We start from the raw sequence: 27482 nt of genomic DNA on the forward strand, positions 1-27482 counted from the left end.
GGCGGGGAGGCAGAGTGGAGCTCCAGCAGGGAGGGAAGGAGGTGACACTGATCCCCGCGGAGGACCTTGGATGCGAGGGGAAGTGTGTGGGGTACTCCAGGTTTGAGGGACGGTGTCGCTGGTCACGTGACACATCCTGGGTGGAGCCGTGAGTGAGGGCGTTTGAAGAGCACTTGTTTTTCTCCTGCCTCAGCAGCACGGACGGGTTCCTTGGCGGTTGGGGGTTTGGGTGGATCCTTTCTCTGTAGAAGTATTAGTAACATTGGCACATTGGGGTTGAAAAAATTAATCTATTGATTCAGCAGATTGAGGTCTTACTTTGTGCTAGACACGGCGGTAGGTGTTCGGAAAATCAGCAGAAAACGTGAAGACTTGGCTTCTAGCCCCCGAACGGTTCTCTCTGGTGCATAAGCCAATAAATGAACATATAAAGTAGATGTAGACTGGCAAGTGCTGTGAAGAAAGATAATGTGTGTCTGTGTGTGTGTCTTTTTTTAGATTGGACGGTGAAGGAAGGCTTCTGAGGAGATAACATTTAAGACCTAAAGAATGACAGGAGGCGGGGCGTGATGGCTCACGCCTGTAGTCCCAACACTTTGGGAGGCCGAGGTGGGCGGATCGCTTGAGCCCAGGAGTTCAAGACCAACTGGGCAACATGGCAAAACCCCATCTCTACAAAAAATACAAAAATTAGCTGGGTGTAGTGGCGCTTGCCCGTGATCTCAGATACTCAGGAGGCTGAGGTGGGAGGATCACCTGAGCTCGGGAGGTCGAGGCTGCAGTGAGCTATGTTCATACCACTGCACTCCAGCCTGGGCGACAGAATGGGGCCCTATCCCCTCCCCCCCCCAAAAAAAGAATGACAGGAGACCTAGCCCTGTGTAGAGTGAGGGACAGGAGAGTGACTTGAGCCAGTTTTACATTTTGAGAAGCAAACTATTGCTCTTATGTAAATTTAAAGGGGATAGGAGTGGAAATGAGGAAATCAAATGGAAAGTCGTAATAGCCCTGAGGAGAGATGATTTAGCCAAGATGTTTGTGGTGGCAGTGAACTTGGAGGAAAACGGATGAATTTGAGATCTGTTTTGGAGTTAGCATCCACAGAGCTTGCTGGTGAACTGAATATGTGAGGTCAGCAAAGAGAAGGAATCCGCAATGACTCTGGTTTCTGCCTAAGCAACTGGATGAATGGTGGCACCATTTACTTTGAGGAGGAGGATGGGGAGTAGGGTGAAGAGCAAAGATTTGTGAGTGAGATAATGTAAGTAAAGTAAAAGCCCAGCTCCTGAGCTTAGGAAGTATGTAAATGAATGAATAGATGTTTAAAGGTAGGTAGATCCTGGCGCCGGGCATGTTTTAACATGTTGTCTTTCTGAGTCCTTATCTCTGGTCCTTTGCCCCAGCTAGTCTCTGGTGTCATGGAAATGTCAGAAACCCAGGCTTCAGGAACTCTGAACTTATAGGCTCCAGAGACCCACAAGGCTTCTCTAAAGACACTGGCATGGACCTTAAATCATGGCTGTGTCTGGAGACCTGCAGGCAAGGAGTTGCACCCCTAGGCTTGTCATACAGCAAGGGACTACCATCTTAGTATGAATTCTAGTTCATTTTACTTCTGCAAATGAATGCTATTGAGCACTTTGGAATGAGTATGGAGAGGTCAGATTAACAAGGGCAGTGTTTGGGTCATGGTTGGACCTCTGCTTGATGTGCTTTGAGAAGAAAGGGCCCAGCCTTCTGAAATGGCCAGGACCCTGTGGGAGCCACCTTTAGGCCAGCCATCCTTTTGGTTTACTAGTATTTGGTGAGCAGTGGATGAGTGGACAGCTGAGAAAGTCATGCGTGAGGCCTGTAATCCCAACACTTTGGGATCACCTGAGGTCAGGAGTTCAAGACCAGCCTGGCTAACATGGTGAAACCCCGTTTCTACTAAAAATATGAAAAATTAGCTGGGCGTGGTGGCGTACACCTGTAATCCCAGCTACTTGGGAGGCTGAGGCAGGAGAATCGCTTGAATCCGGGAGGCGGAGGTTGCAGGGAGCCAGGACTATGCCATTGCACTCCAGCTTGGGCAACAAGAGCGAAACTCCGTCTTTAAAAAAAAAAAAAAAGAAAGAAAGAAAGTCGTGGGTGAGCCTGAAACAGAAGCCTTTCTGGATGTACTGGGCTCCCCAAGTCTGTTCTGGCCCCTCCGTGGTGCATGAGGGTGAGTGAGCCTCTGAAGCAGGCAGCTCTCTGGTGTCCATTTCTCCTCAGCACATTTAGACTGAATGTGTCAGAACCCAGAACACATGATGTTTATTTTTTTCCATTTGTGTTTCACTGCTCCCCCGCCCCCTCCCCCAAAAGGAGAAAGCCAAGGACTTAGAGGTATTCCCTGAGAACTAATACACTCAGTGGCACTTCTGCTCCCCTGACACAGCTTTCTCATCTCCCCACCGCCTCTCACCTATCAGCATGTGGCCCATTGAGGCAGAAATAGTTTGAGCCTGTCTGTCTGAACAATGTTTCTGTTTTCTCTGCAGTTACATCCTTGCTAAGCCCCACTCCGGCTACAGCTCTTGCTGTCAGATACGCATCCAAGAAGTCGGGTGGTAGCTCCAAAAACCTCGGTGGAAAGTCATCAGGCAGACGCCAAGGCATTAAGAAAATGGAAGGTGAGGATGTGCCTTGGCTTCCCCTTCCTAGCTGCACCCTGTCCTCATGTTCCTTAGGAGAGCAGAAGAACCCTGCGTGTGCCTGGCCCTGTTCTTCCTTACCATCATAATTGGCTCCAGTTTAAAGGAACAGATAAGACCTGAGGAAGGGTCATCGAGTGGGTGGGTGTGAGCCATAACCATGCAATTAGAGACAAGAGCTGCTGGGTGGCAGATCCTGCGCTGCTTGTGTTGGACTGTCTGGGAGTTGTTTTTGGCCAGGGGCAGGCTTGGAGGTTGGTGTGCAGCATTTGGGCCATCATGTTTTCTTGGTAGTTTGCTATGCTGCCCCAGTCACTGTGGACTTCTCTTCTAGGTCACTATGTTCATGCTGGGAACATCATTGCAACACAGCGCCATTTCCGCTGGCACCCAGGTGCCCATGTGAGTTGCTCCATTGCTGCCCCCTTTTTTCCTTTTCTAGGATGACCTCTCCTTGCCCCTAAGCATGGTAATAACAGTTGCATGTATTGAGTGCTTACCAAATGGCAAGCATTGTGCTGATTCCCATGCCTACACGATCTCATTTCTTCCTTACCACATCCCTGTGAGTAAGGTGAAATGCCAGAGACCTAGACGGGGTGGAAGGAGCAAGTGACTGCTGGGATTTGCACCAGGTCTGCCTAACTCCCAGATCACTATGATTTGCCTTGGTGTTGCATTGGCCTGGTATTCTTGGTTCTCCTTTCTAACCCTCAGTTCTTGGAGGACAAGATACCTGGTGATTTAAAATATTATTTTAGTCTTGGGAAACTAATTTCAATTTATTAGTTTTTCATTATGTCTAAGACTTCTTCCTTTGTATAAACTTACTTGCAGATGGTTGAAAGATAGCTTGAATTTAATGAAATAGAATTCAGTGTGCCAGGAATTAGGTTCATACCAGGTGGGGATTTCAGTTTCAGCAAGTTGGCATCATTTTTATAGGGTAGGACAGTTCTTTGTTACAGAGACATAACGATACTGTACTCTCCACATTATTTTAAATATTAGTTGCCTTTGTAAACAGTTTCCCCTCCCCCACCCCTTTTTCGATAATTTTAGTAGTTACAAAAAGGTTGATAGTAACCTGTATTTATTTCAAAGATGCTAATTTGTATGTGAATTGATTATGTATGTAGTAGCTTTACCTTTTAGAACTTAAGACGTTAGATGTGTGGCTATGTCAACAATAATAATCAAAGCTAACACATTTTGAGGTAGACAGTATTCTAGGCCCTTTATGATTGTTGAGCATTAATCCTCAAAATGACCGTGTAAAATAGTTAATATTATCCCCATTTGACAGACGAAAAAATAGAGGCACAGTGAAGTAACTTGCCTAAGACCACACAGGAGTAAGTAGCAGTGCTGGTATTTGAACCCGGCATCCTGGCTCCAGAGCCCATTCTTTTAATCAGAGAGACAGAGAATAATGCTGGACTACCTGGGTAAAATTTGCCACACACCCAGCCTGAAGTTCTAAAAGAAAAAGCTAAAAAATATGGTTAAAAACTGTATATACAACACAGTTTAATCTCTCTGCTTCATATTTCACATCTGAAAAGTAGCGTTGGAAATAATACCTCTTTCATTAGGTGAGAATTAAATGACTTAATCTGTATTAAAGGGCTTACATGGGTATTAGCTAATGCAGTAGTATGATTGTTTTATTAGCATATGCATTATCCATATAGCTTTGGTCTATATTTTCCATAGAGCCTAAACTTTATAGATCACTATCTAAATGAAAATGTACATCAAACTAGTGTTTTAATATGACAGTTCTAGTGTTGTTTAAGTCTAAGTGAAGATTTAGGGCATCTTCCTGGGTTTTGGGATTTGTGCAGTGTGGCTTCTGACCAGCTGCATAGACATGGCTCCAGGTAACAGCCCCTGGGACTGAGCAGTGGCCCATGTTGGCTGTTGGAGCTTTCTTTTCCCTCATTTGTTATGAGTCAATAAAGAAGCAGAAGGTTTGGACGTGCTAGCCAGTGGGAAAGGGAACCTGAGATGGAGCTCTCTGATCCCCCTTTCAGCCTCAGGGCCTGGCTCTGTGTAAGAAGTCTGTCCCAAAATTCTGGGACGGACCACCTCGCTGACCAGCTGACCAGGTCTGTGTGTTGCAGGTGGGTCTTGGGAAGAATAAATGTCTGTATGCCCTGGAAGAGGGGATAGTCCGCTACACTAAGGAGGTCTACGTGCCTCATCCCAGAAACATGGAGGCTGTGGATCTGATCACCAGGCTGCCCAAGGGTGCTGTGCTCTACAAGACTTTTGTCCACGTGGTTCCTGCCAAGCCTGAGGGCACCTTCAAACTGGTAGCTATGCTTTGATGTCCTGTTGAGGCCATTGGACAGAGACTGGAGCCCAGGTGACAGGAGATGGTGATACCAGAAGTCAAGGGTTGGGGTGGCGACACGGCCTCCCGAGGAAGAGGTCTGCTTGATGGTGACTCTGCAGGAGACTCCGAAGTGACTGCTGGGAAAGCCTTTGGGAGACCTGACCTGGGGCCAAAAATAAAGTGAGCCAGCGTCATGAACGCATGCTATTTAGGGACACACCTGGATGGAACTGCCTGGTGATCTGTTGGTCCTTACCCAGGTTCTCTAGTGCACACCAACGGGGAGCCTCAAAGCAGGAAAGAACATACCTGAGTGAGGAAATGAGAAGGGGGGACTTTGTAGGAGGGACTTGCTTTGGCACTGTCCTCCAGAGGGGGAGGAGGGGAGCTTGTGCTTGAGGGTGTCATTGCTGCTTCTCCTCTTAGATCCCAGAAAAGGCCAGGGGCTGGGCCCTGGGAGGAGGGGTGGGGGCAGCCAGTAAAGGAAGCAACACAGTCATGTTCTCCTGTAGCCACATGCAAAGGGAGCTGGGGCTGCAGCCCCAGAGGTGGCCACAGGAAACCCTCTTCCCTGCCTGTCCAGGTCTAGGGCAGAGAGACAGCTTGTGGGATGGCAGGAGATGCTTCTGAGAGGCTCAGTCAGGCCCCAACTGCCCTGGACTACCGAGGTCTTTCCAGTGGTAGGGCAGAGTAGGAAACAAATGGCTTCTTCCCGCTCACCTGAAGAGCTAGGCGCACCAAGCCCACATTCTCTTCTCGTTCTTGATTTATCTCAAACGATAAACAGTAGCAAAGAATCTGGCTTCAGGAATACTCGGTGAGGGCATAGAGTGGGCTGGGGTCAGGCCACTCTATTGTCATCCCAGCCAGGACCTTTAGAGGCTTGGCTTTGAGTGAAGGGGCCGGGAAGAAAATCTCATTTTGGATGGTCATTCCTGGCTGTTGGAGGTAGGTGGTGTTGGCTACAGCCCCAGACAGGGGCTGTTGGGTCCAGTGGCTTCCTTTCAGGGACTCTACTCTGCCCTGAAGGTAGACACTCCAGGGATTGAGGTCAGAGAAGCCTCCCAGTTCTGGAGTTCTGCCTTGAACATGTCATCTTGTTTTCCCAGGACACGACCCTAGATTCCTCACCTCCTGCAGGTCCTTGACAGAGGTGACCTGGGGTTTGTGGGGTTTACTTTGGCACCCTGTGTGGGGGCATCAGGTACCAAGGCCCAGCTGGGGTAGTCTTTAGGCAGGGGAGATTGATGGGGGCTACCTCCACAGGCTCAGTGCTCTCCTTTCCAATCCCCTGGAGAAAGGGGAAGGGCAGGACAGAGGTGGTTGCTCCCTCCTACACTGTGGTGTTCCCCTGAGCAGGGCAGGTGGCTGCTTCCTGGGATGACTGAGTAGAGCCACAGCTGGCCGGTGGTGGAGGCAGTGACCTTATGGCTTCCTCATAGCTTGGTGGCAGCTGGAGAGATGGGAGAGCAAAGGCATTAGCCACTTTCTTGCCCTCTTCCCATATATGCAACACCCTTTCTTTGGACTGTTGCTTTCTGCATCTCCGCTGGAGATGTTGGCTCCATGGAAACCCCTCTGGTTAGGCCTCCTTGGGCTGGGGTCTGCACCATCTACACAAAGAGGTGAACTGGGGTCTCCAGTCATATCCTTGAGTTCTCCACTAGTGGTCCTTTTCCTGACCCCAGGGCCTCTAATTGGGTATTGTGTGTTAAAATGCGATATGTGAAAAGCTTGGTTACCCAGGGCACCCAGGGCTGAGAAGGCTGGACATTCACCTCTCTGCAGGCCCGCAGCCCGAAGCTCTGTGCAATCAGCTGGTGAATCTGCTGCTGCTGGTCCTTCTTTCGAACACTCTCATAGCTGGGCAGGCGAACTGGCTGCCACAGGGGCAGCTGGTGGCTCCTGGGCAGCCCCACACAGAATACCTCACCCCCATGGGAGTGGCCCTGTGACCAAAAAAAGCCAAGGGAGCCAGGGAGGCATGCACCAGCGTTATCCAGCTTCGGTCTGGGTCCTCTTCCCCAGAGCAAGCTTAAGTTCAGGGGTATTGCATCCTCCCTCTCCTCCAAGAAGCCTCTCCAGTCTTCATCCCATCCTTCCCCTCCCCTGCATTCTTTTTAGTCCCCTTAACCACGCTAGGTCCCTTGCCTGGCTTCAGAACCCCAGCACACACTTCTTCCCCCATCCCAGGTGGCAGGCCCAGGGAGCCTCACTTGTATCCCTTGGGACTCTTGGCTCCTTTCCACTGGCTGGACCTCGGTGTGGCATCCCATGGTGCTGAAGTAGGGAGGCGGGCAGCCCTGGGATCATGAAGCACAGCTCAAGGTGAAGCTCAGGGTCAGTGTGCAAGACAGCAGATTCCAAACCCTTTATTTCCCTCCATGCCCCTTTCTCCATCCCTTTAATCCTCTCCACCTGGGCCAAGGCACAAAGCTCAGACCCTCAGCATTTCTGAAATGCACTAGGGTGTAAAGAGAATCCACTCCTTTCTGGCCAGTAGCTCATTCTGTCACCGTCTGGTAGCCAGGTCTCGTGACCTTTGGTGGGAAAGTCAGAGAAAACCACCTCCTGTCTCTACCCCTCCATCCTGTCTGGTGCCCAGTGTTGGGGAATGGTGTCAGAGACTGGAGGGCTGCAGCTCAGATTTTGTTTCCTTTCTATACAGGATGCCATATGGCACGCTGTCCCTGGGGAGAGGACTGACAGTGCTGTAGTTGCCACTTACCCCCTTCCCCAGAAGTCGGGGCTCTGCACTTTCCCCTGGGAGCTGGAAAAAGACCTTGTCTTCGCTGAGCAGCTCCTTGCACTGAGTTATGTTTAACAATGGTCAGGGAGGGGCCTAGATGTTATTAACCCTTTCCACACTGCTCCCCTGACTCAGAGGGAACCCAGGCTGGATGCTGCAGAGAAAGATTCCAAAGGCCCTTTCTTTTCCATACGGAACAATTGTTTCTCCTTGGCCAGAGCACAGGTGCCCTTTTGTCAGGATTTGGGTCGGGGGTGGGGGGCATGAAGGCAAGGGGTTGGTGGGTCGGGGTGCTTACGTATTGGCTGGGACTCCGGAAGAAGTGGCAGGCGCAGAGGACCTGGCAGCACTGGGGGTCGCGCTGGTGCAGCAGCAGCAGCAGCAGCAGGATGGCCATGATGAACACCGTGGATGAGGCTGCCCTCCCCCCAGAGGCACCGTCAGGGGGCAGCCTGGACCCAGCACGTGCAGGTCCATCTCCTCACCAGATTGGAATTCACTCCAGAAGCTGGTGTAGGAATGACCTGGCTGGTACTGATACCAGCTTGACAAGCAAGGCAAACTGAGGTGCAGGCAGCTCCCTTTTTGCTACTGCATCAAGTCCCTGGGGCAGAGATTTGTGAGGGGGAGCAGAGTAGCCCTGTCCCTTCCCTGCCTGCAGCCCAGGGGGTGATGTGTGTAAGGGAGATTTTACAGAGACACAAAGGGAGGGGATGGAGCAGATACCCTGAGAAACAGTGGATCCTGAGGAGGCAGGAAAGGACCCAAGAGCCCAGCTCAACAGCCCCTGGTGTCCAGCCCCTCTTGTTACCAAAGATTGTGGCATCATAGGACCTGGCACAGGGAAGGGACCAGAGGGATCAAAGACCAGCCATGTGCAGCATACTTCTCAAGTCTTGGCTGGGGAGGGCTGTTGCTTGAGGTGACCCTATAGATGAAGAATCTGGGCTTTGCCTACAGTGAGGGGCCAAAGGTGCCTCTGCCCCACCCCTGGGACACGGAATGGCAGTAGGTACTCACCGGTGGCCACGACTATGGCCAGGAGGCTGTTGTCCATGGTGATGTCTGCACACGGAGAAGCAGTGGCAGGGGATGCCAAGAAAGGGCATCAGCCTTGAGGGCAGCCAGCAGGGCCACAGGGCTGACCCTCCCCGAGGTGCCACACCCCTCCCTGGGAACCCTGGCCCAGAGGAACAGCTTCATTCAGAGCAGGGGCATCTGTAAGCAGCTTTCCAGGATCTCAGCCTCTCCTGCCTCTGCAGGCCTGGCAGCTATGAGGGTCCTGCTACAACCTTCAGAGCAGGGGTTGGGGGGAACAGGCCCTGCTTCTGCTGAACCTGACAGCCAGTGGGACTCCAACTCGCCCAGATCTCTGCACTTCTCAGTCCCAGATCCCTCCCAGCCCCACTGCCCACCTCCACTTCCCATTGGCTCAGATAACTGGGCTCTGGATGTTAATTGGCTGTCTTCTGGTCTTGGCTTCCACCTCTTAACAGAACGGTGGTGTCCATGGTTGCCCTGGAAACTGGGTACGCCAGGCCATGAAATACAAAAGCCTCTCTGCCCAGGCTCTCCTCCCTCCAAAGCAGTTATTGTGCAGCTCTGGGGGCCCAGCCTGCCTTTGCCCGCTCCCCGCCCCCACTCTGTGTCCTGCCTGGCCCAAATCCTGATTTTGACCCCAGTGGCCCAGCCAGGAGTGGATTTCAAAGAAACCTCAAAAAACCCAAGCCTCCAGGCTGAGCTAACCCTACAGAAAGGTGGGGGATAGAGAACACTGTCTGCCAGAAACTCAGGCAGCAAAGCTGAGCTCTCACCTCAGTGACCTGAACAGGGGAGAGAATGGGAGAGGAGCACCTCCACCCCCAAATCTGCCCTCTGAACCTGTCAGGAGGAGTCCTGGAGCCTGGTCCTGGGTCCTGCAGTGCTTCCAACTCAGTGGGGCCAAGACAGGCCTTCCAGAGCAGCAGGGGTGGGGTTACGTTTCCCTAGTTCTGCCTGCCTGCTTGTTAGAAAGGCCTGAGGAGCTTTAAAAGCATACCACTGTGGGTTGCCACCTCAGACCGTTAAATCAGAATCCTCTGTCAGGATCACGACTCACTTGAGTTGAAGAATGTAAACTCAAAATGTTTACAGCAGGTGACAATAATGGGGAACTACGACCTGATCTAATATGGTGGTGGAGAAGGACAGGGATGCGGCGAGTGCATGTGTTACCTAAGATTTTTTTTTTTTTTTTTAGTGGTACTTTGAGGCCAGGAGTAGTGGCTGATGCCTGTCATCCCAACGCTTTGGGAGGTTGGAGCGGGAGGACTGCTTGAGGCCAGGAGTTTGAGACCAGCCTGGGCAACATGGAGAGACCCCTGTTCTGCCAATAAATAAATAAATAAATAAATAAATAAATAAATAAATAAATAAATAAAGAATGCATGCATGCATGCCAGGCATGGTCGTGCACATCTGTGACCCTAGCTACTTAGGAGGATCACGCGCTCAGGAGGTCAAGGCTGCAGTGAGCTATGATCGTGATCGTGCCTGGACAACAGAGCCAGACCCTGTCTCTAAAAATACTACTACTACTACTACTTTGAAAACCGTTGTGCTAGCCTAACACAGCACAGCCACAGCCCAGGTTAAACCCACAGGCTAGTTTGTGAGCTCTTGGCCAGCAGAGTCTAAGTGTTCTAATATTTACTGCCTGTGCCTAATATGCTGAACCTAGTTGTTAATTTTTCCTCCTTATTGACCTGAGAGTTGATATTGGGAAACAAAAACCACAACATTCTGGAGAACCAGGGTACAGCTTCAGATGTTCACTAAAACAGGAGCCAGAAAAAACGAATTATCTTAGCCTCTGAACCTAAGTAACTTTTCTTTCGAATTCTTGCCATTAGCTCCTTCCTGCTTACCTGCCCAGCCAGGCTCTTATGCGAGCAGGAGAGTGTAGTGACTGAGTGGCTCTGGAGGCTTCCTGCCTCTTTCTGAAGGCTGCTGCCACCATCTAATAGTTAGCTGTGACTTTGGGCTCGTCATTTCACAGCTCTAAGCCTCAGTTTTCTGATCTGCTAAATGATGATAATAAAAATGCCTCCCTCCAAGAGTTGTAAGGATTGAGATACTGCAGGCATGGTTAGCACCATGGCAGCTGACAAAAACCCCAGTGCTGTTATCGGTTGGTTGTCAGGAGTGCCCCCTCCTGGCAACTAGGAGAACTTGACATGTGGCAGCCTGGGCAGGAATTTGTTCCCCAAGCAGAGCTCAGTGTGGCTGGCTGATAGGGTGACTTTGGAGGTCTAGAAACCTTCACCCTTGCTCGCACATTAAGCAAGCTGTGAAGGACTGATACCGAGCTCTGGCTGTCAATGGTAGGAAAGTGGGAGGGGGAGAGGAGGCTTGGGAAAGGGAGGGAGGATGGACAACCCTTTTCAACATGAGTCCCAGGACAGTGACCAGGGACCTAGGCTGCTGCTGCTTCTGCCCCGAAAAGAAAAAGCTCCAATCATAACGACCAGGCCATGGTTGGGATTGCCTCTGTTGAAGGTGCCCCATGTGGCAGGGCCAGGCTTCTAGGATGGGCCCTGCTAAGGCCAAGGATAGAGAAGCCAGCACCTGCTGCAGCCTGGCCTGGTGGTGGGGGTGGGAGTGCTGGGTCAGGGCTCTCAAACTAAGCTCAGGTCCTGCTGGTCCCCTGGCCTGCTGGGTGGCAAAGAAGAAGTCTTTGAGCCTCTCTGAGCCTGTTTACCCCTCAGAAAAAGGAGCTGGATTAGATGTTTTTTGAGACAGGGTCTCACTCTGTCACCCAGGCTGGAGTGCAGTGGTGCAATTTTGGCTCACTGCAGCTTCAAACTCCTGCTTCAGCCTCCTGAGTAGCTGGGACTACAGATGTGCGCCACCACGCCTGGCTAATTAAAAAAAAATTTTGTAGAGACGAGGTCTCACTGTTTCCCAGGCTGGTCCCAAACTCCTGGGCTGAGGCAATCTTCCTGCCTCAGCCTCCCAGTGTTGGGATTACAGGCGTGAACCCCTGCACCCAGGCTAGATGGGTTCTTGAGTCCCTCTGGGTGGATTCTAAACTGTTCTTAATCTGGAGGAATGAGATCTTTACCTTCTCAAGGCTACCAAAGTACCAGCTAAGACTTCTGGAGGCCCAATGAATGGTGATGGCTTCCTGACACCCAGGAGGAAAAACACAGAGCCCAGAGTAGAGAGATAGAGATATATTTCTTCTGTTGCATATTTCAGACTTCACGCTGAGCTTCAGGCACAATTACTCCAGGTTCTTCTGAGAGTCTTGACAGAGTCTTCTTCCCACGCTGCTCATGTGACCTCACTTCCAGTGCACACCTGGAAACTCTGCATGGGTCTCAGTGGGCCCTGACCCTGACTTTCCCATCCAGGGGCAGGGTATGCTGGAAAGCCCTGGAGCCGCCCCACCCCACTTCTAGGGTCCCCTGGCTACAAAAGAACTGTCCTGCTAGAGCCCAGCTCTGCAGTGCCCCCGATATCACCTGTTCTTCGGGCCTTAGAGCCTGGCAGGGCACTTGCAGCCCTGTGGAGCCTCAGCCACGAGCACCACAGGCCCAGAATGGGGCATGAGGCCCTGGAGACTGAGGCAGGCCCAGCCTCGTGCAGAACAATAGCAGGTGGGCTCAGCAAGCCCCTGCTCCCCACAGACATGGCCCACTTCCTGGGGCTGCTCTGAGCCCTATTGCACATCTTCTGTTCTAGTTTCTCTCCCAACCACCCATTTTCCTTTTTAAATTAAAAAATAATAATAAAAAAAAGAAATTCAAACTAGACAGGAAGGTGAGGAAGAGCTGGGTGTGGAATGCTGCTGGCGCCCTTCTCACGTTCCCGCCAGCCCTCTGATCCCCAACAGAGACATCAGCAGTAGTTCATACTGTGTCCACCTTCCCTGCCGTCTGTGTGGGTTCTTGATGGCTGAAATGGGTGTGCAGCCTGGGCCTCTGGTTCTTGCCTGTGGGAGGGGACACCCCTCCACTGTCTGTAAGGTGCAATTTCCCGGGTCCTCCACGGGTACTGGCTGGGGCCCTGCTACCTGAGTCGCCCGTCTGCTTTGACAGGCCCCAGCTCTGATTTGGGGTCGGGGGACAGAGAGCTCCAGCTGGTCAGTCTGCAGGGCTCCAGGGAGGGGCAGGGAGAGGGGCCTATGGCACACAGTCCAGCCACGGACCAGAAGCTGCTCAGTTCCCTGTCTGTCCAGGCCTCGAGCGCAGGGCCTGTGAGCTGTGTGTGCCGCTGGGCAGCCTCCTCCGCGAGCTCCGGCTGAGGCAGGTTCAGGATGCTACTCAGGCCCTGGAAACTCTGCTCCATGTACTCGTTGTGGGGTGGCCCTGCGTGCAGCCAGCTGGCATCATCTGTGGGTGCAGAGCAGGCAGTAAGCACACCCCCTGCAACAGACTCCGTGGAGGCCAGACCCAGGAGTTGGGTCTGGGTACCCCAGTTCCTGTCGCAGCCCTACTTGTGAGTCACAGCTTGCTGAATGACCTTGGGCTAATCCAAGGGACTTTCTGTGCCTATAAAACTGAGTTTTATAAAATCAAGGCAGTAAGCCTTAGATTCCCAACTTTAGGATGCAGTAAAGCAGTGGGTTCAAGGCACTTTAGAAAAGAAGGGAACAGTCTGGTTTGTGTCCCACACCCTTTCTTGACCATCATTGGTGGCTCCTGGAGCCCTCAGAAGCCTGTACTCGGGCACTTCAGCTCTTCATGCACAGACAATGGCCAGCTTTGTCCCCTTGGCTTAGAGTACCTCCTCTGACTTTGTCCTTGAGGCGCAGCCCCTGTCCCACCTGCTGTGCATTGTTGCCATTCTTCCCTTGACTGGGAGGTCCAGGTGTGCGGGGGACACAGCTTGCCTGCCCTGGATCTGCTGCAGCCTCACCAGCACCCCCTCCTCCTCTAGGGTACCCCACCTCTTAACCACCTTCTTGCGATAGGACGTGGTGGGGGAAGGAAACACCTACCAATTGATCACCTCCTGCATACCGGCCACTTTCCCTCCAGAGGCTCATCCCTCATAGCTCCCAGGGGGAGTTACTTATACTAGGCCCTCCCTTGCAGGAAATTTGCCCAGCCTGTGTCTCTGTTCAGAGCCTGCTCCCTTAGCCTCAGCCAAATGGACAGAGAGCCACATGACCCTGCCCACCTGGCCAGACAGTGGACTGGGATAGCCAATCAGATTTGCTGTCCCAAGAATGTGAAACCTGGGGACTAAAAGTCTCTGGTCAGTGTCTGTTGCACTGAGAGGCCATGGATGGGGAGCCAGAGCCTGAGGCAAAGGCATAGAGACAGGACAGGATGAGGAACAAGATAGCCCCAGAGAGATGGAGAAAGCACCTCTGGTTCACAGTGAGGCCTGAGACATTTCCTAGCTTTGTGAAGGAGACCTCTGCATTCTTCCAGTCTTCTCCCCTTTTTAACTCAAGCTAGGTTGAGTGGATTTGTGTTGCATGAACCAGGAGGTCCCTGATAGGTGTACTATTCCAGCTTCACGTGCTAAGACTGAGGCCCAGGAAGGCCAGGTAACTTCCAAGGACAAAAAGCCAATGAACTCGTCAGAGTTATGTTCCAAACCAAGTGTGCATGACTGTAAAGCTCCCTTTTCCACCACACTGCAGTGCAGGACCCTGCATGCTACAGGAAAGAAGATGAAGGCCCCAGCCCTTCCATGCTTCCCTGACTCTAGGGATGGGAGTCAGCTCTGATGGTTGGCTTCTTGAGGTCACCTCTCTGGCGAGTCCTATTCTGTCTGGCTTCTGGGCCTCATTTGAGAACTGTACGCTTACCTTTCCTGAGAGGTAGTTTGCGGTTGAAGGTCAAGGGCAGCACAAGGAAGCGGGTCTCACCCAGCGGTTCCCAGAACTGAAGGAGTCGAACAGTCCAGGGCCCTGGCCGCAGGGGCCGGCTCAGTGGGGGCTTGTATTGCGTGACCTCAGTCTCCATATCTACTGTGATGTCATAAGATGTGGCCACCACATAGGTTGGGTCGATCCAGACCACTGTGGCTGTGAGGTTGGGGCCCCGGGCCCAGCGCTGCACGGCCACAGGCTCGTCCAGTGGCCCCAATAACCCCCCAAAGTTCCGGAAAAGACGCTCTTTGGGGTCCCAATCAGTGCCAACCTGTAGAGAGAGAGGCAGCTGGGCAGGAGTGTGGGGGAAAGGTCCTTCTCCCTCCTCTGAAGCTGCCTTTCACTGTGTAATCTCAGGCCAGTCACTGTCTCTTTCTGGGCCTCAGTTTCCCCATCTGCAAAATGAAGGGGTCAGACTAGGAGATCTTTAATATCTCTCCCAGCTCTGAGATTCGTTCTAGGCTTCCATTCTGACTGCTAGGCAGTGGAGGTCAGTCCCCCTTATTGGGGACAATACGGCAGGGATGAGGTTCAAAGTCCTGCCCAGAGACCATTCCCACATGAAGCCAAAGCCTCTAAGAAAGAGACTATGAGGAGGGGCCAGGCGCGGTGGCTTGCGCCTGTATTCCCAGCACTCTGGGAGGCCGAGGTGGGTGGATCACGAGGTCAGGAGATCGAGACCATCCTGGTCAACATGGTGAAACCCTGTCTCTTACTAAAAGTACAAAAAAAAAATTAGCTGGGCGTGGTGGCAGGCGCCTGTAGTCCCAGCTACGCGGGAGGCTGAGGTAGGAGAATCGCTTGAACCTGGGAGGCAGAGGTTGCAGTGAGCCGAGATTGTGCCACTGCTACAGAGTGAGACTGTCTCAAAAAAAAAAAAAAAAAAGAGACTATGAGGAGCCACTCAGAAGTGTAGTTTCATGGCCCAACTCGAATGTCCCTGCCCCTCTAGGCGAAATCTCTGTAGTCTGGAAGATTGGGCTTGTGTTGTAGTGGAACTGATAATTCCCTCCCTGCTCCCTGCATGTCCTCTGCATACCCCAACCAGGAGGTGCTCCTCAGTGTGCACAGGCTGGGGGGTGACACAGGATGTCTGCATGGGGGCATCACCATGGCTGCCATGACTGGGAAAAATAACCTTACCCCTCCCTTGGTGTCTGTCCCTCTCTTCCCACTACCCCAAGTCTGGGTGGGGGTTGGGAGAAAGCAAGTGGGGGACCTGTCCCACCTCCAGACTCTGGAGCCGGCTGGCCTGGTCACTGCGCCCCAACAGCTTCAGCGACCCTTGGGGCATCAGCCACATCTCAAGCGTCTCTGCCGGCCCCTGGGCTGAGGGCTGCACCGCCTGCGTCACCAGGTAGCCCTGGAAATGGTCGTCATAGAAATACAGGTGCACGCTGGACGGCAAGCCCCTGGGCTCAAACCTAAGGTGCCAGCAGGGAGAAAGGGAGATGCCATCAGCACACCTGACTTGGCCTGGAGTCCCAGGGAGGGGGCTCTGGGGAGTCCCATCCCCAGGCACTTCCTTTCCCCAGATCTCATCCCCACAACACCTGCATGCCTGGCTCTAGCCGTCTTTTCGGTATTTGCATTTTTCCCTGCTTCAGACTGGGGCCTTGTTGTGGGCAGGGGACGTCACTCTCTGGTTGGCCTCCCCCTAGGGCACCACACCCCAAGGGCCTGCTGTATGTCAGAAGGGGGTCTCACCTGCAGAATGGGGTGCCCATTGGGGGTGCAGCAGTGGCGGCATGGTGCAGGCTGAGGCGGGCGAAGGCTGTGTAAGCAGTGAGCATGACATCACTGAGCCCACTGGGGCCATCAGCCGCATGGTAGGTGTTCTCCCAGTAGGCCTTGAGGGCTGGCGTGCCGGGGGGGTAGCTGCCGTACAGGTGGAAGTCCAGGATTTCCAGCACCTCCTGGTTCACAGTCGACTCGAACTTCCGGGCGAAGAAGGTGGGTCTGGAGACTTGCTGGAGCGGGAGAGGCAAGGAGGGTGAAGGGCTCTGGAAGCCCCAGAGGGCATGGTGGGGCTGGCCCCTCAGCACTGCCTAGAGCTCAGCCTCCTGCGGCTTTTCCTGCTGCTGTTGTAGCCCCAGGCCCCTGAGGGTTGCTGCAGGCCGCGGCCCCCCAGATTCTCTGACTGGCCCACCCTGCCATTTTCCTGGTGAAAAGCCAGGGGAGAAGACCTAGCCAGGGGCCTTGGGGCCTCGGGCAAGCACCTGCAGCCGGAGGAAGTCCTGTGGCTTGAAGTCGTTGGGGGAGCAGCCGCACCAGTCCACGATGTGCTTGTACTGGCACTTGCAGCCCAGCTTGCGGTTCCAGTTGGTGACCCGCAGGTTGTTGTCCACGAGGGTCTCACAGGCCAGGCTGTTCTCCAGCACCGTGTGGAAGAAGGACTGCAAGCAGCAAGGGAAAGTGGAAGGTGAGCTGCAGGCAGCCCAACCCACGCCCTCCCTGGCCTTCATGCCTGCTGGGCTACCCACCTCGGCTGGGAGCAGTGTGTATGTGTAGAACTGGCGTAGCTGGGCCACAAGCGGGTCATCTGTGTACACCACATACTCCACAAAGCTGCGTGTCAGCACGAACCAGTCAGAACCGCCATCCACCACAATGCCTGCTGGGATCTGCCGCTCGCCCAGGCGCCACATGTGTGAGTCGCACTCATGGAAGAGCCGGTCCAGGCCCTGTTTCTTGATGAACCTGCGGGCAGCAGAGAGGCCATGGCTGGGGATCCTGCAGGGTGGGGTCTAAGCTCTTTCATCCGCCTGGCAACCAACACTCCTCAACCTGTGACTGGTGTGGGGGCTTTGAAACCCAGGGCTGGAGCCACCGAGCCCAACTATGTGGGAGGGGTTGGAACAAGACTCTGGGGCCAGGGCCTCCTTCCCCACCCCCTCACCTGGAGTTGTCCCGGCCATGTGACTTGAGAAAATTCTTGTCCCGGTTCTTGGATAGGAATGCCACCAGCTCCTCATTGGTCCTGGTGAAGGAATGGGGTGACAGGCAGCCACATGAGATAGTTGCTCAGTCACTGGCCCAGAGCGGACCTTCTGGCTTTTCTTCTCTGCCTGATTGCTGGCTGGCCATGTGCCCTACCCCTGGCTGATGTCTGGGGTGGTGAGCACCAGAGGCCCCTGAGGAAGACCACCCCGTCCTTCCTCTGCCCCTTGCTGTCTGACCCAGCACACCAGGTACAGACCTCTGGCTCCTCCTCCTCCCCATCTCCTATCATGCTCAATTCTCAGATCATCTTACACCAACCCCTCCCCTAAAACATAGCTGGGGCCCAGGGGCCCATGTCTGAGCAGGGCGGATACCAGAGTTATGCTTATGGGGCAGAGAAGGTCCACCAAAGCCCTCCAACCCCAGGTGCCCAGACAGGGGTCCCCTCCCATGCAGAGGACTCAGAGCCCCATCCCCACACCTGGTTGGATAGTCAGTGGCACTGAGGTTGATGAAGAAGTCCCAGGCCCAGCCAGGCACCTCTAGCAGGTCCCGCATGCTCCGCAGGTACATCCTCAGGAGGCTGGCCCCGCCCCAGATGGTAACCATGCGCCAGGGCGTCACCCGCACGTTATCATAGCCCTGGGCCAGCTCCACCACCTCCCGGTGCAGGTAGTTGGAACGCTGGTGGGGAGGAGACACTCAGCTAGCCTCCAGTGTTATCGCCATCCCCACTCCCACCCCAGGACAGAGTGAAGGGACACAAGACGAGGAAAGCACAGGGCAGGGCTCCAGCCCCTAAGCGGCTGAGCTGGCTCGTGCTGCCACCCCCCCGTTCAGGGCCTCAGTTTCCCTCTCTAGGCTACCTGGGCCAGGTCAGAGACTCTGTCTGTCTGCAACCTTCTGTTTCTGCTCTGCTCATCCCAGACCCCTTGGCCTCTCCCCACCACAGTACCTTGTCCACATGGATGTAAAAGAAGTGCTGCTCGTGATAGACAGCCTTGAGGAGACGCTTCAGCTGGCGGATGGCGCGGCCGTGAACCACCAGCATGTAGGCAATTCGTACCGGGGGGCCATCCATGGGCTGCTGGGCTCGGCTCTCATCCCACTGGATGCCGGGGCTCATCTTCCCTGAGAGCAGAGGACAGGCGTTGGCGAGGCCCACCCTAGGTCACAGGGTGGGGGTGAGATGGGAAGAGGGAGCTGCCTGCCTTCCGAAGAAACCTAGACTTGGAGCTCCATGCTCGTGGGTCCCCACTCTGCCTCTGCCACTTAGTAAGTACACTGGATGAAGACTTAGGCAGGGAGGTAGGATCCCCTTGGCTCTTTCTTCCTCAGAGAGATAGGGGTGAGGATCCGGGCCATGCCACCCCCCTGCCCCCGCCTGGGAAGGGCTGGAGCACCCCTGTCCCTCACCAGTCAGCTGACAGTGCCGGGGCACAGCCTTGGGCATGAGGCTCCCAGCCTGGTGCAGGCACACCACATTGGCGATCTCCCGCTGGCACTGCTTGGTGCTGGCCCGGGCCAGTGCAGACAGTGCGTCCTTGCCCACGATCTCGCACTTGGGGGTGAAGCCATTGTCCGTGGGCTGGGGGGCGCCCTCCACGCTCCCTGTATCTCCGTGTGGTGGGAAGCCAGCTGCCCCTACCAGCGCCTCCCCAGCTGCTGCCCCACTCAGGTTCTGGCGGCCTGGGGCTTCTGGGGGTGGGGCAGGTGGGACCCGCCGGCTGGCTCTCTGCCGGTTGGTTACTGCCCGTACCACCTTGGCCACGGGCACTCCTGGGCTCTCAGCACGGCCCCGCCAGCGCCCATGCCTTCTGCCTGTGCTGCCCCGTCGCCCTGCTGAACTGTCTGTGTCCTTGGAACCCTCGCCAGGGTCCAGTGGCCGTGGCTTCCTCTGCCTTCCTTTCTGTAAGAGAGATGCAGACACATCACTGGGGCAGCCCCTCACCTCCTCCTGCTCCTTGAGTTCCATCTTGGTTGGGGGCACCCTCAGACCTAGATGTTCCTGCCCACCTTTTACCCAGAGAAGTGCTTTTCACCTAAGGACTCCGCACAATCAGTACCACCATGGGAGCGCCTCCCTGGCCAGCCACCGAGGGCGCACTGGGCCTCCCTCCATCATACCAACACCCCCGTCCCCCACTGGCTCTCAGATTACATGGCAGTGTGCTTGGTTTTCTGTTCTGGACTCAGATACCACTTTTTCAGCAGATGTTAAAATAAATATCCACGTGTGTCCCAAGGGAAGGGTGCAAAGACCCCACCGAGGGTACAAGTGTCCACCTAAGACCCAGCACTCCCACCGAGGGCTGGAAGGAGACAGTGGTCTTCAGAAGACTCTAACTTCCAGATGAATCCAAAGCATTTCCATGTGGGAAGACTGAGGCCACCTCACAGTGAAGGAGGAGTGCCCATGGGGGATGATGGAGGTGAAGCCTGAGACCCCAATACTGCTTAGGTCCTCTAGGAAGCAGATCAAGACAGAGTGAGAGGGCATGAGATTCACTGCGGGTACCCCTGTGAACGATGGGGCAGGAGCCGGCAGGGAAAGGCTTTGGACCGCAAAGGAGACGGCCATGCAAGGAGAGGGGCAAGAAGAGCGTCCACCTCCAGCACAGCCTCGAGGAAGTCCTGGCCAGCTCCTGGGAAAACTCTGGCACATGTACTGCCTGGAGCTGGTGAGCCCTGAGCCACCTCCACACTCAGTCCCTGGCTTGAAAGCTGAAGCAGGGCCTGAAGGTGCCCACAGCTGGAGGCTGTCACCTCGCTGCATGTGCAGCAGGTTCTTCCTTGAAGGGATCCCTGCAGCGGGGCGCCTCTACCGCTGCTGCGCCCCTGCTTCCTGGCTCTAAGTGCTCTGGTACCTGCTGCCTCTCCTCAAATCCAGGCACTTCCCTAGATGGCCTGGTGGTGACTGAACAGCATGTCCAGCCACCTCCTCCTCCGTTCCCCCATCCTACCTGCCCTGCCTGACCAAATCCCATCCATCCTTTCAGATCCAGCTCCAAGGCCCCTGGCATGCAGCCATTCCATTTGCCCTGCAGTGGAATGGGCTGGGCTCCAAGGCCCTGGATGTTCCTCTAGTAGTGAACTCCTTGATGAGAGACATGTCAGCTCCATCTCTCCAGGGCCCAGCAGAGCAGCTGGCACACACGAACACCTAGCTGGCGTCTGATGGATGAGATGCAGAATGGACGGAGGAACAGGGGCTACCATGTGAACACTCTAGAGTCTCCAGGGCTCTGGGCCTAGCTCTGCCAACTCACCAGCAGTTCCCTAACTTCTCTGAGCATGCTCCCCCAGCTGTAAGGAGTAACAACTGAGCATGAGACACTGCAGCTAGGGAGAGCCGTCTCCAGCCTTGTAAACCCTCTCCCACAGGCCTTCCCCTCCACGCTCACAAGTTCTCCAGGACTAAGTCCTCTTCTTTCTTGGCCTTTCAGCAGCGTGACTTAATGGACCACTCTGTCTTGCTTGAAGCACCCTCTGCATTTGCTTTCCAGGATACCCACCTGGCTTTTCTCCTCTCTCCACTGCCACCCCTTATGGTCTTCTTGGTGCTTCCTTGTTTCCCAGGGCACATCTGGGGGCCCTTCCTGTCCTAGCACCTTCACTTCCTAAGTGACTTTCAGTCTCTGGGTTTCTGAACTCCATCCCAAATCTCAGATTGATCTCTCTGGCCTGGATAGCTCCCTTGAACGTTCAGGCATTTAATTACCAGCCTCCTTGACATCTCACGTGGGAGCTCGATAGACCTCTCAAAGCCACAAGCCCAAAAGTACCTCCTGCTCTTCGACCCCAACCTGCTCCTACTTCATCTTCCCCACCTCAGTTAATGACATCTCCATCCTTCAGGATGCTCAGGCCAAAAACTTTTAGGAATCATTTTTTTTTTTCTTTTAGATAGAGTCTTGCTCTGTTGCCCAGGCTGGGGTGCAGTGGCGCAATCTTGGCTCACTGCAACCTCTGCCTCCTGGGTTCAAGTGATTCTCCTGCCTCAGCCTCCCGAGAGGCTGGGACTACAGGCACATGCCACCACGCCTGGCTAATTTTTTATTTTTAATAGAGACGGGGTTTCGCCAAGTTGGCCAGGCTGGTCTTGAACTCCTGACCTCGTGATCCACCTGCCTTGGCCTCCCAAAGTGCTGGGATTACAGATGTGAGCCACCGCGCCCAGCCAGGAGTCATCTTTGACTCTCTTTCCCTCACACCCCACATCCACTCCATCAGTAAATCCCATCGGGGCCACCTTCAGAATACATCTGGAATGCGATCCCTTCTCAACACCTCCCTCACTATCCCTGCCTGGATTCCCTGGTCTTCCAGCTCCTACTCTTGTTCCCCTAAATTCCGTTCTCATCACAGCAGCTGGTGTTTCTGTTACAACTCTTAAAATCCCATTTCACCACTCCCCTGCTCCAAACCTCCAGTGGCTTCCCCTCTTAGGATAAAAACCAAGGCCCTTACAGGAGCCTACAGAGGCTCCATGAGCTGTCTGGATGCCCCCTTCTCCACCCAGGCCTCTCTGACCTCATCTGGGAATTTGTCATGCTCACTCTCCTGCAGCCACAGTGGCTTTCTCTGCGTCCCCTCATCCCCCCTGGCACTCCTGGCTCCAACCCTTGCACCCACTATCCCCTGTGCCTGGCAAACCCTCCCCCAGATAGCCCCACTGCTCACACTCCTTGCCTCCTTCAATTCTTTGTTCAGATGGCATCTTCTCAGTAGGGCCACCCTGACCACTGGATTTACAGTGCCAGCCCTCCCTCCTCCTCTGCTTTTTACCATCGCACAATATTTCCTCTCATCCTACTATTTATTTATACTGTTTTTTAAATTTGTCTTTCTCCTCAGAAGATTGTAAGTTCCCCAAGGGCAGGGCTTTTTTCCTGTTTTGTTCACTGACATAGTCCTAGCACCTAGGAGAGTGTCTGGCTGTAGTACACACTCAGTAAGTGTTTGTTTTTCTGAGACAGTCTCACTCTATTGCCGAGGCTGGAGTGCAGTGGTGCAATCTCGGCTCCCTCCAACCTCTGCCTCTTGGGTTCAAGCGATTCTTGTGCCTCAGCCTCCCACGTAGCTGGGATTACAGGTTCGCACCACCATGCCTGGCTAATTTTTTGTATTTTTAGTAGAGACAGAGTTTCACCATGTTGGCCAGGCTGGTCTCGAACTCCTGACCTCAAGTGATCCACAAACCTTGGCCTCCCAAAGTGCTGGGATTACAGGCCTAAGCCACTGTGCCTGGCCTTAGTATTTGTTGAATGAATGAATGAATGCAAAGCTTTTGGCATAAGCACAGCATTCAATAAGTACTGCTACTTTTTTTTTTTTTTTTGAGACGCAGTCTCACTCTGTCGCCCAGGCTGGAGTGCAGTAGCGTGATCTCAGCTCACTGCAACCTTTGCCTCCCAGGTTCAAGCGATTCTCGTGCCTCAGCCTCCCAAGTAGCTGGGATTACAGGTATGTGCCACCATGCCTGGCAACTTTTTGTATTTTTAGTAAAGACTGGGCTTTACCATATTGGCCAGGCTGGTCTCAAACTCCTGACCTCAAGTGATCTGCCCGCCTCAGCCTCCCAAAGTGCTGGGATTACAGGCGTGAGCCACTATACCTGGCCCAATGCTGCTATCTTTATCATTATGATTACTCAGATGGGAGGAGGAAATAGTCAAACGTGAAGTCAAGAGAGACCCAAGATCCTAGACATCTTGGACTCAGCTGGGTTGGGTTCTCTGTGCTCCTCACCTCCCCAGGACTTCCCCCAACCTACCCACTACCCTACCCACACCCTACCCACTACCAGTAGGGGCACATCAGGAACCTCATGCTGTCAGGCTGACAGCCACCTTCAGGCCAGAGCCCCATGCCTACATCCATGCCCTCTGTGCCTAGCACCCAGCCAGCCTTCCGATCTTTTTATTTTATTTATTTTAATAGAGATAGTCTTGCTATGTTATCCAAGCTGGTCTCGAACTCCTGGGCTCAAGCGCTTCTCCCACCTTGGCCTCCCAAAGTGCTGAGATTACAGGCATGAGCCACAGTGCCCGGTTGCCCTCTGATCTCTTAAAGGTGGCCAGTGGGAGCTGGGGGCGCCCATTCCCATCTGAGAAGAGATACCTGCAAGAGGAGGCAGCAGACCCTATTCTCTACCCACACTGGGGAGGGCACCACAGGCTGGGGAATCCCTAGGAAAGGTAAATGCAGCCCCACTGAGCTGAGTGTGCATCAGCCTGGTGACATGTGACCTGGCCACAGAGCACAAGCAGAGAAAGACATTCCCAAGCTTAGGTGGGTAGAGATGGCAGAGAGCTGTAGGCTCTCCGAGTGGAAGCCAGTATCAGTGAGTTAGGAAGCTGGTCAGGAGAGTAGGGCATGAGGCACGGGGCCAGGTTGGCTGTGGTGGGGGCCAGGATGTGGGAGGAGATGGGCATGTTGGTCCCTGCACTGCAGTGGGAGCTGGCTGACCCTGAGAAGGACAATCCCAGAAGAGGCTGGGGGATGAGGAGGCAGCAGTGAGGGATTAGAGGCCCTGGTGGGCAGTCAGCCCCCACCTCCATCCCTTCCAGGCATGTCCAAGGAGCATCATCATCACAGCCCCAGCCTTGTGCCCCTCACAGGCTGCCCCCAGCAGCCCCTGAGGTCAGGAGCCCTTCTGATGACTGAGGGTAGGGAATGGTCCTCTGACTTCTGGCCGGGATACATTCTGGCCTCAGAGGCTCCTTCCTCTCCTCCAAGGAGGCGATTAAAATCCTCTGCCACTTCCTGGCTCTGTAGCTCCACCTTAGAATCCTTCTCTGAGTCACAGAAAGGGTGAACACAGAAATGCTCCCCCCATACCCCACCTCCTTTGACTTCTCGGGCTGCATTTAAAACAAGTGGTGAGATGGTGTTTGTGGAAGCTTTGGAAACTATCAAGTGGCTCTCTGGAGGTTCGTGACCATCCCTGGGATCCACTCTCAGCCTCTCCATAGATGGGCAGAGTGCACGTCTTAAATGCACACTGAATCCTGTGCTGCTTAAACCCCTTCAGTGCTCTCCCTCTGCACTTAGAATAAAACCCTTGCCCCTTGCTCTGGTCCTTTCAGCCGCACAGGATGGAACCTTCTTTCAGGGAAAGCACCACACCCTCCTGTCCATTCCTCAAGGGTGCCCAGCTAAGCCCATTCTCCTCAGGCCTTCTGCCTGAACTCTCCTGCCCACCTCTTCCTGTGAGAAGCCTTTCCTGACCCCCTGATCTAAGCCAACCCCTTTGTAATTCTATTAAATTCCTTTTCGCTGTCTGTTTCTCTCTGTAGATTACCTGTCCATGAGGGCAGAGACCTCATCTATTTTATTTTTGTATCCCCAGTATTAGCACAGTGTCTAGTACAAAGTAGGACTTCATACCTATTTGTGGAATGAATGAATGAATGAATGAATGAATCGTATTCCCAATGCACAGTGCTGGGATAATAAGAGTTATTTATTTACTGACAGCTGAGCATGTGCCAGGAACTCCTGCAAGTGCTTCACAGGCATCATTTTCACTTAATCTTTATAATCACCTAACACGGGAGGTGCCATTATTATCCCCATCTTGAGGAGGGATACTGATAAGGATAAGGGAGGAGGCAAAGTGATTTGCTGGTGGTCTTCTCAGGGTCAGAGCTGGAAGAGAGTGGTGAAGTGGGCGGTCCAGCTTCAGCACTCACCTTCCCATGCACCCCGTTATGCTGCCTGGCAACCCCAGAGTCAGGTGAGGGAGCAGCTGAGGGGGTCCAAGCAGCAATGGGTGCCTGGACCGCACAAGCTTTTTCAAACATTCCAGTCCAGGATTCCCCTATTCATTCAGCCAGGAAGCTGGAGGAGGAGGTGGTGGGGGATGGGGGCGGTAGCCCAGAGTGGTCACATATTCCAGGGTCAGAGGGCTCCCTAACTGCCTTGGCAGCCCATTCCATCTTGGAATGTCCCATCTGCCCAAACAGTCTTCTTACACTGGGCCTGAAACACTCTCCTACTTGCTCGTCCTACTTGTAGGTCCACACCCCACGGATGTCACGGAGCCAGCCCCACCCCCGCCCCCACCTCCTTTTGGAGTTATGGTCTCATGTGACTCTGTTCCAGCCCCCATCACCATCCCACCCTCTGGGTTCTCCCAAAAAAAGGCAAGGGCAGCTCTTCTGTCTCCACACCAGGCCTTCCAGACTGGCGAGATGCGGTAAGAGGTCGCGGGTATCGGGGCTTGCCCGAGGACAGCAGCAGACAGAGTCTCTGACCCGGAGCCCTGGAGGCAGCAGAACAGGGGCGCTGGGGGCAGGGAGGTCCTGACCTCTGGGCCACAGCTTAGGGCTGTGGTGTGGCCTGTCCTCTCCATCTCCGCAGCACGAACCCAGACCCAATGGACCCTTCCTCACCACACCGCTGAGGTGCCTGAGCCTCCAGCTGAAACCACATCGGGGAAGAGGGAGAAAGACCCTCGAGGCAGGGACTTGGGGGCTGAGACGGCTGTTGGTTGCCCCTGCTCTGCGGCTGGGGCTCTGTTACAATCCCCATTCCCTTAAAGCCAGAGGGCCCCTCCCTAATTCCCTAAGGTCCTGAGGCCAACTCACCAGCTCAGTTCCTCCTCTCCCTGCCCTCCGGAGACCCATCCAGGTTCTTCAAACCCCCGGCTGAGGAAGCCACACCTCGGGGAGACTCCAGTTCTCTCCTTCGGCGTCACTCCCTGTTCCTTCAGTTCCCGGGTACACACTTTGTCCCAGGCCTGAATTCCACCCCCGAGCTCCCCTTCCTCACCGGCCGCTGCCCCTCGGGCTCAGCTGGGGAAGGACGCCCTGAGTCCCTTGGCCCTACTCCTCCGCCCACGGCGCGCATATCCCCGCCCCCTCCCAACTTCAGAAAGTTTGGCCTGGGGCTCCCCACCTCCGAGCAGGTTCGGGCCCAGCCCCGCCTCCCAGCCCCGCTCGCCGCGCCTGACCTTCATCGCTCCCTTGGCCGGAGACCACCCCAGCATGACCTGCTCCTCCCGCCCGACTCCCAATCCACCAGGGCCCGGGTCTCCAGGTCACGCACTGCCCCCGCGCGCAGCTCCCTAGGCCTGCTGGGGAAGGGAGTGCCGGGGGCCGGATGCTCCGCTCTGGGCGACCGCCGGCGCCCCGCACGCACGCACGCAGCCCGTGCCCCACTTCCCCGGCTGGGGCCGCCCGCAGCCCCGCCAGGACCCCGCGCGCCCCCGCGCCCGGCCTGCCCGCCCGCCCGGCCGTCGGAGCACCTCGCCCGCCTCGTCCTCCTCCAGGCCGCTGAAGCTCCACACTACCAGGCCCTGCAGCAGCAGGATGGCCAGCGCCGTGGCAATCGCCAGCTTGTAGCGCCGCACCAGCTTCTGCACTCGCGCGCTCGCCACCATCTTCCTGCCCGGGACGCGGGGCGCGCGCCCAGCCCTGCAACCCGGCCGCGAGCGCGCGCACGGGCGCGGGGCTGAGCCGCCCCCCCGCCTCCACGCCTAGGGAGGCGGGCCGGGCGCGCGCCGGGGCGGGGCCGGGGGCGGGGCCTGCGGGGCCAAAGCACGGCGCACCGCAGGCTAGGGGTGGAGCCGGGGCTCGCAACACCTTCAGTCCCGGCAGTCGCGGGCGTGGGCTTGAGCGCGTGCCTTCTGCGCTCGTGTCTCCGCCGGTGCCCCTGGCTCCCACGTGTGCTCCCCTCCACCTGGGCTGCGAACGCCTGGTGCTGGGGAGTGGAGGGTCTGCGGCACAACCTCTCTTGCCTGGTGTCGGGGGTCGTGGGCGAGTTCAGTCCCACGCGGGTAAGCTCTCGGTCCCGGGGGCCCAGGGAACGCCAGGGCTCCCAGAGACGCCGCCTTGGGAGAGGGCGTGTGAGAGCCACAGGCCTCTGCTTAAAAACCTGGAGGCCGCACCTGCGGGG

General features: G+C 55.0%; 2 protein-coding genes across 4 annotated transcripts in view; one reads left to right on the top strand and one right to left on the bottom strand.

Annotated features, from left to right (window-relative positions):
* MRPL27 (mitochondrial ribosomal protein L27) overlaps positions 1 to 5236 on the top strand; it is a 7351-nt gene extending 2115 nt beyond the window's left edge. The window contains exons 1-4 of one of the 2 annotated variants that reach the window (XM_019027468.3): positions 127 to 2206; positions 2526 to 2657; positions 3013 to 3080; positions 4805 to 5236. In XM_019027468.3, coding sequence (XP_018883013.1) covers positions 2050 to 2206; positions 2526 to 2657; positions 3013 to 3080; positions 4805 to 5011 — 564 coding nt within the window. In that variant the 5' untranslated portion in view covers positions 127 to 2049 and the 3' untranslated portion in view covers positions 5012 to 5236. Of the gene's footprint in view, positions 1 to 126; positions 2207 to 2525; positions 2658 to 3012; positions 3081 to 4804 lie in introns of those variants that run through there. The other variant, XM_004041334.5, reaches the window with a different exon arrangement.
* Positions 5237 to 11967: 6731 nt separating this feature from the next.
* Positions 11968 to 27084, bottom strand: XYLT2 (xylosyltransferase 2). 2 transcript variants are annotated; one of them, XM_004041330.4, is made up of 11 exons: positions 26833 to 27084; positions 18996 to 19488; positions 18535 to 18710; positions 18061 to 18263; positions 17536 to 17616; positions 17120 to 17336; positions 16856 to 17032; positions 16344 to 16606; positions 15865 to 16060; positions 14574 to 14907; positions 11968 to 13143 (listed from the first exon to the last, which is right to left on the bottom strand). In XM_004041330.4, the coding sequence occupies exons 1-11, from the start codon at positions 26965 to 26967 to the stop codon at positions 12821 to 12823; spliced, it is 2598 nt and encodes an 865-aa protein (XP_004041378.2). In that variant the 5' UTR covers positions 26968 to 27084; the 3' UTR covers positions 11968 to 12820. The 2 variants fall into 2 exon arrangements, with proteins under 2 accessions (XP_004041378.2, XP_018883015.2); XM_019027470.3 differs by lacking the exon at positions 26833 to 27084 and adding an exon at positions 26539 to 26738.
* Positions 27085 to 27482: the final 398 nt, after the last annotated feature.

The sequence above is a fragment of the Gorilla gorilla genome, chromosome 4, assembly GCF_029281585.2.
Source record: "Gorilla gorilla gorilla isolate KB3781 chromosome 4, NHGRI_mGorGor1-v2.1_pri, whole genome shotgun sequence".
NCBI classification, from domain to species: Eukaryota; Metazoa; Chordata; class Mammalia; order Primates; family Hominidae; genus Gorilla; species Gorilla gorilla.

Excerpts from the sequence above, each read along its gene's own strand:
- XYLT2 (XM_004041330.4), bottom strand. The coding sequence starts at position 26,967 with ATGGTGGCGAGCGCGCGAGTGCAGAAGCTGGTGCGGCGCTACAAGCTG. Across the intron at positions 19,489-26,832 it reads AGGAGGACGAGGCGGGCGAG|AAAGGAAGGCAGAGGAAGCC; the intron begins GTGCTCCGACGG and ends TCTCTCTTACAG. Across the intron at positions 13,144-14,573 it reads CAAACTACCTCTCAGGAAAG|ATGATGCCAGCTGGCTGCAC; the intron begins GTAAGCGTACAG and ends CTGCACCCACAG.